A 13409-nucleotide genomic window follows, 5' to 3' on the forward strand; every position below is an offset into this window, starting at 1 on the left:
CCCGCGCGCGCGTGCGCGCGCACCGGCCGCGTGAGAGAACAGAGCGGACACACCTAACCTGCGCGCGCCCCCACCCTGCCCCACCCCCCACTCAGGCCGCAACTCACTGGCCGACCCGGATTCGCTCCCCCGGCCGAAATTCCCCACCCCCACCACCCTCGGCGTCGGCGCCGCCGCGAGTCTTCGGCAATTTCCGTCGGGAGACCCAGCACTCGGCAAGGCCCGAAGCCCCGCCGCCTCCTTCTTCGCCGGACCCGGCTTTATGTCTGCGGCGCCGGGGCGCATGCGCAGACGCCATCTTCCCTCCTTCTCCTTTGCTTGCCCCCTCCCCCCGCCACCACCGCCGCCGCCTCCTCTCGCCGACGGTCGCCCCTCCTCCTCCTCCTGCGCTCGGGCGCTGGTCCCTCCTCTCCCGTTGCCGCGAGAGACTGGGGGATACGGTGGAGCCGGAGAAGAGCACTAGTAACAACCACCACAGCCCCCCCCCCGCCGCCCCCCCTCGGCACCCACCCACTCACCCGCCCCGTTTGCCGACACCGACCAACCCCACCTCTCGTTCCTTTGAACGGCGTCGGCTGCAGTCGCTTGCACCAGCCCGTCTGGCCACCAACGCCGCCGAGAAAGGAGCCGCCGCTGCCTGCGGCCCCCTCCCGCCCGGGCCGCGGGAGCAGCAGGGTGAGGACGAGCCGGCTGAGGAGGAAGAGGACAGGAGCAGCTCGCACCCCTCTGCGCTAGCGCACATCCCGCCGCCCTCCGGGGAGGCTCGGGCGCCGGCCCCTTCCTCCCCGAGGACGTGTGCCGAGCCGAGGCGCCTGCCCTGAGGGAGGAAAATGCTCGGGCTCCATGGCTGCCAGTGATGGAGCGGTCCCTGGGCTCCCGCTGCCAGTGCCGCCGCCGCGCCCCGGCCGTGCTCCGCGAGGACCCGGCGTCTCTGCGCGCCCGCCCGCGCCTCGTTGCTGGGCTCACCGTACCGGGCGCCCCGCCGCCGCCCCGCTCCGAGCCTCGCCGCCCCGGCCCCAGCCGCGGCCAGCGTTTGCTCACGGAACAGCCGCCGCGAGCCCAGGGGGTTTGAAAGGGTCCGAGGGGCGTGGGGGGAGGGCCGGGCGGGGACAGCGGGGCCGGGAGGGGAGGTTTGAGCGACACTGAGCTCGGGGCTCGCCGGCGGCGGCGGCGCTGGGGGTGGCGAGGGGAAGGCGACACTCGCTCCGCGCTGCTTTCGTGCAGAGCGACCGGGAGGGTTTTGCAGCGGCCGCCGCCGCCGCCGCCGCCGCGGCGGGAGGAGGGGTTGAGGTGGCTTTTGAGTTGTCGGGAGAAGGTGGGCATTTCTCGGTTTTCCCACCCCCTCCACTTGTCTCCCCCTTGCCTTGTCTTCCCCTCCCTCCTGCCCCGCACCCCACGTGAAGCGGAATATAAAGGGGGGTGTGAGACTAGAGGGGAAAGTGAATGGCGAAGGACTGAAGGGGTCCCCCCTTCGGATCCCTGGCCGCCCTGTTCACCCTCGTTCATCCTCCCTTCCCGAAGCTCGCCCTCGAAGGCAGGAGCGGCCGGCGCCTTCGGCTGAGGAGGAGGAGAAGGAGGAACCGCGCCGGGCGGAGCGTCAGGTCCCGTTTTCCTCCCCGGCGTCTTGAATACAAAGATTACGGTGCAGAAGGAAATTGCACTCGCCTCCTCCGCCCCCCGGTACCCGACACAATGCACCAGCCGCCTGAGTCCACCGCCGCGGCGGCCGCGGCCGCTGCAGACATTAGTGCTAGGAAGATGGCGCACCCGGCAATGTTCCCTAGAAGGGGCAGCGGTAGTGGCAGCGCCTCTGCTCTCAATGCAGCAGGTACCGGCGTTGGTAGTAGTGCCACATCTTCCGAGGATTTTCCGCCTCCGTCGCTGCTCCAGCCGCCACCTCCTGCAGCATCTTCTACGTCGGGACCACAGCCTCCGCCTCCACAAAGCCTGAACCTCCTCTCTCAGGCTCAGCTGCAGGCACAGCCTCTTGCGCCAGGCGGAACTCAAATGAAAAAGAAAAGTGGCTTCCAGATAACTAGCGTTACCCCGGCTCAGATCTCCGCCAGCATCAGCTCTAACAACAGTATCGCAGAGGACACCGAGAGCTATGATGACCTGGATGAGTCTCACACGGAAGATCTGTCTTCTTCCGAGATCCTTGATGTGTCACTTTCCAGGGCTACTGACTTAGGGGAGCCTGAACGCAGCTCCTCAGAAGAGACTCTGAATAACTTCCAGGAAGCTGAGACACCTGGGGCAGTCTCTCCCAACCAGCCCCACCTTCCGCAGCCTCATTTGCCTCACCTTCCACAACAGAACGTTGTGATCAATGGGAATGCTCATCCACACCACCTCCATCACCACCATCACATCCATCATGGGCACCACCTACACCATGGGCACCACCATCCATCCCATGCTGGTGTGGCCAGTACATCCATTCCTGGAGGGCCACCCTCCAGTCCAGTATCCAGAAAACTCTCTGCAGCTGGAAGCTCTGACAGTGTTCTAGCAGCGGCCCCAACTTCTGCTGTATCATCGGTGGCTCACCTGCATCTGTAATGACTAATATCCGTGCTCCAAGTACTACTGGCAGTATAGGTATAAGTTCTGTTACTGGCACTAATACAATGAGTAATGTCACCATTACTGCCGTGGGTAGTTTTAATCCTAGTGTGACAAGCAGCATACTTGGTAATGCTAATATAAATGCAAGCAATATTCCTAGTGCTGCTACTGTGAGTGTTGGGCCTGGAGTTAGCAGCAGTGTTAATGTGAATATCTTGAGTGGCATGGGCAATGGTACTATATCTTCCCCCGCTGTTGTTAACAGTGCCCCCAGTGCAGCTGCAGGGATGACTGCGGGGTCCCTTTCAGGTCAGCAGCAGCCACCAACAGTTAACACGTCAAGGTTCAGAGTTGTGAAGTTAGATTCTACTTCTGAACCCTTTAAAAAAGGCAGATGGACTTGCACCGAGTTCTATGAAAAAGAAAATGCTGTACCTGCTGCAGAAGGTGTGGCGATAAATAAAGTGGTGGAAACTGTAAAACAGAACCCGACAGAAGTGACTTCGGAGAGGGAGAGCACTAGTGGGAGTTCAGTGAGCAGTAGTGTCAGCACACTGAGTCACTACACGGAGAGTGTGGGAAGCGGAGAGATGGGAGCCCCTACTGTGGTGGTGCAGCAGCAGCAGCAACCAGCTCTTCAAGGTATGGCTCTTCCCCAGATGGATTTCAGTAGCACTGGTCCCCAGAGTATTTCAGCAGTTAGCATTCCACAGAGTATTTCTCAGTCACAGATCACGCAAGTACAATTACAGTCTCAAGAACTGAGCTATCCTCAAAAGCAAGGTCTTCAGCCAGTACCTCTACAGGCCACTATCAGCGCTGCAACTGGTATCCAGCCGTCACCTGTTAGTGTGGTTGGTGTAACTTCAGCTTTAGGTCAGCAGCCTTCCATTTCCAGTCTGGCTCAACCCCAACTACCGTATTCTCAGACGGTTCCTCCAGTGCAAGCTCCCCTTCCAGGAGCACCACCCCAACAGTTACAGTATGGACAACAGCAGCCGACTGTCTCTACCCAGATGGTCCCAGGCCATGGTAAATCCGTGGCTCAGAATCCAGAGTATGTGCAGCAGCAGCCGATTCTTCAAACAGCAGTGTCCTCCGGACAGCCCAGTTCTGCAGGAGTGGGAGCAGGAGCGACAGCGATTCCTACGGCTCAGCCACAGAGTATCCAGCTGCCAGTGCAGCCCTCGGCAATCCAAGCACAACCTGCAGGGGCATCTGGCCAGCCTGTTGGCCAGGCTCAAACAGCAGTATCTGTTGTACCTACTGGCAGTCAAATTGCAAATATCGGTCAACAAGCAAACATACCTACTGCAGTGCAGCAGCCCTCTACCCAAGTCACACCTTCGGTTATTCAGCAAGGTGCTCCTCCATCTTCACAAATAGTTCCACCTGCTCAAACTGCGATTATTCATCAGGGAGTTCAAACTAGTGCGTCAAGCCTTCCTCAACAATTGGTCATTGCACCCCAGAGTACCTTGTTAACTGTGCCTCCCCAGCCACAAGGAGTAGAATCGGTAGCTCAAGTTGTTTCGCAGCCGTTGCCTGCAGTTAGTCCTTTGCCCTCTGCTAGTAGTATTTCTGTTACAAGTCAGGTTAGTTCAACTGGTCCTTCTGGAATGCCTTCTGCCCCAACAAACTTGGTTCCACCACAGAATATAGCACAAACCCCTGCCACTCAAAATGGTAATTTGGTTCAAAGTGTTAGTCAACCTCCCTTGATAGCCAGTAACATAAATCTGCCTTTGGCACAACAGATACCACTAAGTTCTACTCAGTTCACTGCACAATCATTAGCTCAGGCAATTGGAAGCCAAATTGAAGATGCCAGGCGCCCAGCGGAACCCTCCTTAGTTGGCTTACCTCAGACTATCAGTGGTGACAGTGGGGGAATGTCAGCAGTTTCAGATGGGAGTAGCAGCAGCCTAGCAGCCCCTGCTTCTCTTTTCCCGTTGAAGGTGCTACCGCTGACGACACCCCTGGTGGATGGCGAGGATGAGAGGTAAGATCATGCCATGTTTCTGCAGACATTCAACAAATTCAGAGTTAATTTATTTAGTAGCTGTATAGATGCACAAGATTTGTCGAAAGCATTACATATTTTTCCATTTTTGTATGTGAAAATGCATTTTTGTGGTAAGTTTCCTAGAGCAAGAGTGTTATGGAATGGTTTCAGAGTGGATAGCAAATGGGTGTAAGTAATATGTAAACTACTTGACAGTAGTTACTGAATATTAAGTATAGGTTTAGGGGCACCAAATGGCTTTTGTTATTTATAAAATGCTTTTTGAAAAGATTGAAAAGATTACTAACAAAATTTTTGCTAAGCCATATAACATTTAATCTATTCACTTGAATTACTAAATCCTTATGAGCATCTCTTGAGTGGGGGTTGTGGTTCCCACGGTCGTTTCTCCTTTGCTAGGTTGGGCAATCCTTTTCACTTCTACTGTGTTTGATCTTAGTCTGTGGAAGATAATGTTACGTGCTTTTCTTAGACATTGTAGGAAAGATGACCTAGTCTCGGTTTTATAGGTTGCCCTCACAGACTGTAATTAACCAACTTTTGTGTACTTATTTAATGGTCATTTTATTTGAACAGAACAGGAATGGGAATCTTAAAAAGTATGTTGGGGGGGGGGCAGGAGGGTAAACACTGTCAAAATAACCAAATTTATCTTTGATAGTAGTGTCCTGTACATTTTTTTTTCTTTGTATAGATCAAGGTGGTAGCCATTTTAAAGAGTAGGAAAAGTCTTGGAGGGTTGAATTTATAGACGCATGAACATAAGACTTTGCTCCCCTGCTAATCTACTCCACCTGTTCCCTTCGTTGCCAAAAAAAAAAAAAAAGAAAAGAATAAAAACATAGTCAAAATACATTATTAAGCCACTAGTGTTTTCTTACTTGAATTGGAAATAATGCTTTAAATACGCTATTGATTCCAATTGTGTCTTTGAAGCTGACTGCAAAAGTGAAATCTCTAATGATTCTACATTGCTTTAAACTAAGTTGAATTTTAAAGGAATGTTCTTTTCACAGATTTGCTGGTCTGTGACTAACCTTGATCAAAATAGTATCATAGGAGTTAATGACAAAGGCTATTCATTTTAACTGTGGAACTCTGAATAAGCTCTAAAGATATTTAATTATTTTAGTATTAGTTGGAGATTTTTGTGATTGAACTTTCACCAAGCTAATTGGAAATTTATATTCTAAATGTGTACTTTTGGTTTTCACTTTGGAAAAATTGAGGGCATTCCAAAAGAATTACAGTTTTAGAAAAAGAACAAAGACCAAATGTTGCAGTGAGGTTTTCATGATAAACATTTTTAAGTTACTTTACAGATGTAAGGCAAAGGCATGGTTAATTGAAATAATTTAAAATCTTGTCTTTTAAGATTTTTGTAATTTTTCCAGTAATCATATAATTAAAACCTTGTTACCGAACCAAATGTAATCTGTATCTTGTGTACAAAACTGTCCTTAAAAGGTAGAGCTCTTTTAGGGAGGTAGTTTCCTTAATAGTCATTATAATCATCGATAAAAGTTTGTTTCATATGCTAATATTATCTGTAATTGCTAATATTCATAATTTTAAAGAACTACCCCAAATATTAATGTTTTCTGAGTCTAAGAGGCATGATCGAGTGAAGCCCCTAAAAAAGGTATATTATGTGGATACTAAATTCAGAGAAATAAAAGACAGATGAAATGCACAAATGAAAACCACACATTTTGAATTGAAACCTGCCATGATTTTTGTTAATTACCATTTGTGGTCTCCTGACATGACTTTCTCCTTTTTCTCCCCTGGTGGTAGGGCATGATAGAGCTTTCCACAACTTACTTTTCCAGGCAATTAAAGTCAGATGTTGCTACTTACAGTTAGGTTTTTTAATTGTAGGGATAGAGGCCCAATTTAAGATGTTTAGTACAAAATTAATTTTTCCATATAGGAACTGAGATGAAGATCATTTAGGGACAAATTATGTAGAAAGGTTTGGAATTTAAGGGACGAAAAGAGATACTGAGAAGTATGATCAAGTACTGGCATAAAGTAAGTTGAGTTGACGCTACCTGTTTCGAATTTACTACATTTTTGATCCTTTGTTAGTTAACATCAAAGTTGAGTCATCAAAACCAGAAAATTTTTGATTCAGAGGCATCCTTTAAATGCTAAAAAATTAAAATGTTTCACCCCTAAAATACCTATAAAGGTCAAAAAGGAACACATGCATATTATTTTCTTTACGGTGTTTTACTGCACATTATTTCTTTTATCACTAAAGTTTGGAAAAAGAAAAGTTTCATTTAAGTTTGCCTTTGGAAGGAAATTTGAGACTATCTACGAGAAAAGTGATAACGATTAAAAAAAATTCTTTTTACTTTTTCTTCCCATGATAGCTTCCATGTCACTTGCATTGTCTGGGGCTTGGTCACCAATTTCTGTCTCATGGGAGAAAGGGGTACATTATAATTTCAATATTATGACTTAAAAACCATGTTAACAGTGAAACTTTGGCGGTAAGACAAATGAAAGGTGGTTGTTCTTTAGTCTTCTTTTGAAATAATACTCTTAACACTTTCAAATTTAAAATGTTTATTAGACATGTGGAAAATGATTTCAATTGATCACGGGGCAACACTAAAACTTAGAAACATGGATCAGGCATTAAGATTATGTATCTTTTTTTTTAAAGCTCCTTGAAAAAAATCTTAATGTCTTATTTTAGCCTTTGATATGAAGTCACCTTTATAACACAGTGGAGGTGTAGGTATTCCACACTGGTCTGTAGTCTTTTGTGTTTTGCAACTATTAGTACAGCCTCTTGTGTGAAATTGGTCAAACTTCTGTTCATCCTTCAAGACTCCGTTCAGAAACGTTCCCTCTGAAGCAGTGTCTTCACCCAGGGAATGTTTCCTTAACACTTTGTAGTGCTCCTCTATTGAACGCACTGCACACATTCAATTATAATTATGTTCCACATAAGACACTGAGTTCCTCAAGGACAAGAACTAAATATTTTTTGGACAAATTAATGAGCAGACCTTTCTCTTTTTTTCTGTCACAATTTACAATTTATATTATCCCTTGTGTTAAGCACAGCTGTTAGAGATACAGGATCATATAAGTTATGCAATAAATTGAAGAGAAAAGAACAAAAAGACTTTTTGTACCTCTTTCACCTCATCATTATTTGAGGTGAATTGATATCTATTTTTTAAATACAGTGCATGTTATATAGTAGGCCCTCAAATATTTATTAAAGAGGAATAAAAGTTTTCTTATCTATGAAATAGGAGTAATACTCATTTTGCCTACTTCTGAGGATGCCAACATTAGATAAAATAAAAGTACTAAATTGTACATTTTAATTTTATTTAGGTTGTACCTCCACAACTTAAAGAGTCAAATAATTTACATGGTTATCAAAACAAACAAAAGCTTCCTGCCCCCTTCCTTTCCGTGTTTCCATTCCCCAAAGCAGTCACTTTTATCTCTTTCAGATGATTGTTATGTTTACCTCCTAGTTGTAAACAACATGCTTGTATTGTTACTCCATATGTAACATGGCTAGATGGTTAGGAGCATAGATTCTGGAATAGGACTATTTAGGTTTGAACCTAGTTGTATGTAACATTGGGCTACTTAACCTCTCTATGCCTCATGTTGCTCATTTCAATAAATGGGGATAGCAGTACCTACCTCAGGGTTGTTACAGGAAATGAATTTGGAAAGCCCTTAGAACTGTGTCTAACTCACATGCCCTACATAGTGTGTGTTAAATAAAATACTTTGTGCTTGTGTTTTGGCTTTTTGAACTTCTGGATAGAAAATGAAAATTTAACTTTATCACCTACTCAGCTGATCCCCCTTCCTCCAAGTACCCTTTCCTCTGAATAGCTATGATTACATCATTGTTGATCATTTAGTATTCTTATAAAATACCACTCTTCATGTCCTGTACAATGTACTGCCCTTGCCTACCTCCTTCCACCCCATCCCAGCTATCTAGTACATGTAATGTACTAGAATATAGTATATTATTTCTATATACTACTTAGGATAAGTTTTCTGTTTCTTCCAAATTCTGTTTCCCCCATTTTTGTATGCCTTTCTACCCATTTTTGCTTTGCCTTTTGTGATAGAGCCTTTCCTCAGAGGTCTGGTAATTCTTGGTCATCTGCTTGCACTTTAGGAGACTAAAGAGCTTATCTAGTCTCAGTGTGACTTATTGACTGTCTTACCATAGGGTGATCTGGCTGAAGTTCAATGTCTCTGCCCCACCCGGGGTTAGTTTTTTCTGTAATTATCACTAATTCAACATTGCATCAAATGTCTCTTGAGATGTTCAGACATATCAGGTGTTATCAATTTTATCTTCCTTAGGCAGTCTCTTATATTCCTCTGACCTCCATTTTGGACCTAATTGTGTTCTAGACCTTGGTACACATCCATTATTGTGGGATTCCCTTCACTTTCTCCTGTGGTTGGATTTCATTTTGCAGTGATCCTTGTCATGTTCATTCTTGGCTTACTTGATGTTTTAAAATGGTTTTAGGGGTGTCTGGCTGGCTCAGTCAGTAGAGCATGAGATTCTTGATTTCAGAGTCATGAGTTTGAGCCCCACATTGGGGTAGAGATTACTTAAAAAAAAAAAAAAAAAAATTTTTTTTTAAGGAGTGCCTGACTGGTTTAGTTGGTAGAGCACACGACTCTTGATCTCAGGATTATGAGTTTGAGCCCCATGTTGGGTGCAGAGATTCCATAAAGCTAAAATCTTTAAAAGAAAAAATGATTTGAGTTTACCCTGACACTTAAGATGGTTTGGTTAGGTAAAGAATACTACATTGTAAAATTGTATTATTTTATAATTTTGCTCCATTGCTTTCTAACTTCCATATTCCTTTTGAGAAGTCTGAAGCCATTCTGATTTCTTATATATTGTATGTGACCTGTATATTTATGTTTTGTTTTTCCTTTTTTTCTGACTTGTTTACCCTTCTCTCTCTTGCCCTCTCTCATTCTTTAATGCTCTGAAAGCGTTTAAGGTTGAATCTGTTTTCAGTGTTCCAGTGTTGAAATTTTACAGTGATGGTTCCTTGGGTAGGTTTCTTTTTACCCTCAGTGTTGCTGAGTACTTGGTATGCCCTTTTAGTCTGGAAACATCTTTTAATTCTGGGACTTTTTCTTGAATGAGGTCTTGATTATTTCTTTCCATTTTCTTTTTTTTTTTTTTTTTTTCCTTAAATTCCTTATTAGGATAATGGACCTTTTTGACTTCTGATTTTCTTGTATTTTCTTTCCTATTTTCTATCTCATTTTCTTTTTTGCTCTACTTCTATTAAATTTTCTATATTACCATATATTTAATTTCCCAAAGCCTTTGCTTTTTGTTTTTTTGCCTTTGCCCCTTTTAAATCGTATCCTGTTCTAATAACAATTGTACTTTCTCATAGCTGTCTGAATATAAATGTTACTTTTTTTTTTATTTAAAGATTTCTTCTCCCTGTGTGACCTGTGTCCTCCTGGTTTGTTTTTTAGTTTGTATTTGTTTTGGTCTTTATCTGTCATGTTCTATAGCCTTTCCTTAGTTGGTGGTTGTGTGTGAGTAGGGGAGTAAAATGCTAATTAGAAATCCTCAGTGAGACTTGTTAGCTTTACTTTATGGTAACCAGGCTGGGCTGTGTGGTTGGAGCACTTTTGATGTCAGTATCTTCATGCCTTTCCTCTGAGCTGGTTAGATGTCCTGTAGAAGGCTCTTTCTTGCTTGGAGGTGCAGGTTGTGGGGGATATAGGAGGGGAGTTGGGTAAAAGGTCTTGGTAGAATCTCAGCTTCCCTATATATATTTATTTCTTCAGTCACCCTGTTTTCAGTATGTTTTCTTGCCTACAGCTGTACCTGATTTTTTTGAAACTTGGAATATTTTGTTTTATATTTTCCAGACAACATATTTTCAGTTTTTTTGTTGGGATTGGTGAGGGGGCAGTTGGGATCAGTGGGGCTGGTTACTTGTTAAACAGACTTTTAAACAGTCTTCCTTATTTTAGCTCCCTCTCTCCCCCATATCCCACTTCGGATGTACGTGGTACTGCCAATTGCTGAGTCTTTTGGGGATTTTACAGTTTAAATTGGGTTTGTTCTTGGCTTTCTCCACTGTTTGCTAAAGATTTGATTTTCGAGTGTTTGCTAAGTCATTTGTCACTCAACCATCTGCTTTCCAGCTTCCAAATTTTTGTTGCTATTGTCTTTTTACCCGTTCTGTCATTTTTTATGGGCTTATGTCTTTATATCTTAAAAATTCATTTTTTTTTGGAAATTTAGTGGTGTTTTTAGAAAAGGAGTATAAAATAGATGTGTTTACTATCATTATGCACCTGTCTTAACTGTAGAATACTGCACAATTAAATGTAAAAAATGATACTAATTTTAATAAAGTCATTGCTTCAAGATTTGATCTATAAGAGTATATAAATTTTAAGAGTCGAATTGCTTGGCTTATATCCAGTAGAAATAAGAATAGTATATAACGCAGTATTTCACTTCACAGAAGTGATTAGAAATGTTAGGATAAGCTTCAGTTAATATTTATTAACATGTTAAGCCAATTCAACAGCCTTATGAGTTAAGTTTTTTCTGTTTTACTGGTGAATAAACTGAAGCTTACTTAGTTTATTAGAGAGGTGGGATTGTCTCAGGTTACATACATAATACTAAAACAGCTAATAATAAAAATAATTTTTCTAATTAAAAATCTTCTGGTATTTCTGATAAAGCCAACAAGATGCCCATAAATACATCAGAGTGGCTGAAAACCTGAAAATAGGCAGGCTTCTTTGATTTGTGTATTACTACCAGTAACAGAATTACCGTAGAACATACCGACGTTTACCTATAAGCCCTTGGTGAGAAAAAAGGTGTTTAAAGTCATCACACTGGTGTGCCTGGCATGCAAGACATTCAAGTGTTAAATGAATTAATTTTAGTATGTTTTTTTTGAAAATCGTATGAAAGTTATCTTTTCAGGAAAACCATTTTAATTTCCTAATAATTTAAATTCAGTCTTTGTAGAACTGCAAAACAAGTAGATTTTGTTTCTTGTATAGGAAGTTGAATTTAAAAATTTGAAACTATGCAAAGCATGACCCGTTGTGGTGCTGCAATATTAGAAGCATGCTGCAATGTTAGAGCTCTGCTGGTTGGTTTTTGCTGCGTCACCATGGTGTTAGCATTGAATATGTCATGGTAAGAGTATGCTTTCATGGCTCATTAAAAGAAATTACATGAGGGGAAAACAGTTTAAAGCATGTTTACATTATTTTAAAGAGCTTTATGTAATTAGTTTTAGAATCTAGGTTGACTTTTTTTTCTAGTCTCACATATATTTACGTGTCCTTCCTTCCACTCTTTCTTCTTCACCAGTTTGACCTGGAAATCATAACTTGGATTTTCAGTGTCATTGGGCCTAGATGAGCCTTGTTTTTCCTTTCTTGAAACATTCTCCTTTGCTTTCAGCGATCCCCTGGTACAGTTTCTTCCCACCTTTCTGGCCACTTTTTTTTCAGTCTCTTTCAGATTCACCTATTCTCTCAGATTCAGTGTTGGAGTTCTTTTGAATTTCTGAGTCCTCTTCACACTTACTGCCTTTTCCCTGAGTAATCATCTGCTGCATGGCTTTAATACCGCCTGTATGCTATCCGTTTCTGAATGCGCACCACTAGCCCACACTTCTCATTGCATGTTAGAATGATCCAGTTATCTGCCTTCATAAAACAGCTCTGCATGTATTCTCATAGGCCTCTCAACAGATCATAAACTTCTCTCTTTCTTCATTACCTAACTTCTCAAATTTCTTTCTGCTCTGTCATCTTCATTTTAATAATTATTTCTTTTTTGCTTGTTGTAAATTTTTTTTAAATTCTAGTTAATATAGTGTAATAATGGTTTCTGCAGTAGAATTTAGTGATTCATCACTTATGTACAACACCCAGTGCTCATCTCAACAAGTGCTCTCCTTAATGCCATCACCCATCTAGCCCATCCCCGCACCTAACACCCCTCCAGCAACCCTCAGTTCTCTATTGTTAAGAATATAATTATTACTTCTTACTAATTCTTCACTTTAGAAACTTGAGAGCCATTCTTGATAGCTCCCTTTCCCTCACCCTCTACATCCTTACCATAACCTTTAAAATATATCCTGAATTTATCCCCTTCCCCCACCATTGCCACAACTCTTGTCTAAGATAACAAGATAATATATTTACCTCTTCAAGTACTGCAGTAGCTTACTCACTAGCCTCTTGCATACATTCTTGGGTTTGTCTAATATTATCTTGTAGTCAGAATGATATTCTTAAAATAGAAATCTGTTCAGATCACTCACTTACCCAACACCCTTTAAAGCCTTCCCATTCTTTGAAAGTAATTACTTTTTGCTTTTGCTTCTTGCCAGCATATTTTGCCACTTTCCCCCTGACTTTCAGTTTCCTTCTTTCAGTTCCTCAAGTTGCCATCCATTCTTACTCTTCCTCTAGGGTTAGGCACACACTGTTCCTTCAACCTGAACATCCCCTGTGTCACCTTCCCTCCATTCTTTCTTAAAGTTTAACTGTCACTTTTTTATACAAATTTTTATTTTATTTCTAGTACAAGTAACATGCAGTGTTAGTTTCAGGTATACAATATAGTGATTTAGCAATTCTGTGTGTTACTCAGTGCTCATCATAGTAAGTGTACTGTCACTTTTTGATAGGCCTTTTCTGACATAACAATCTAAACTCAGGTTCTTTGTAAGTACTTAATAGTACCTTGATTATTTATAGTGTTTATTAC

General features: G+C 42.9%; 1 protein-coding gene across 1 annotated transcript in view; it reads left to right on the forward strand.

Annotated features, from left to right (window-relative positions):
• Positions 1-1304: 1304 nt before the first annotated feature.
• TSC22D1 (TSC22 domain family member 1) overlaps positions 1305-13409 on the forward strand; it is a 132731-nt gene continuing 120626 nt past the window's right edge. The window contains 2 exon segments of the mRNA XM_030311145.1: positions 1305-2539; positions 2542-4570. Of these exon segments, the coding sequence (XP_030167005.1) occupies positions 1693-2539; positions 2542-4570 (2876 nt within the window). The 5' untranslated portion in view covers positions 1305-1692.

The sequence above is a fragment of the Lynx canadensis genome, chromosome A1 (genome assembly GCF_007474595.2).
Source record: "Lynx canadensis isolate LIC74 chromosome A1, mLynCan4.pri.v2, whole genome shotgun sequence".
Taxonomy (NCBI): Eukaryota; Metazoa; Chordata; class Mammalia; order Carnivora; family Felidae; genus Lynx; species Lynx canadensis.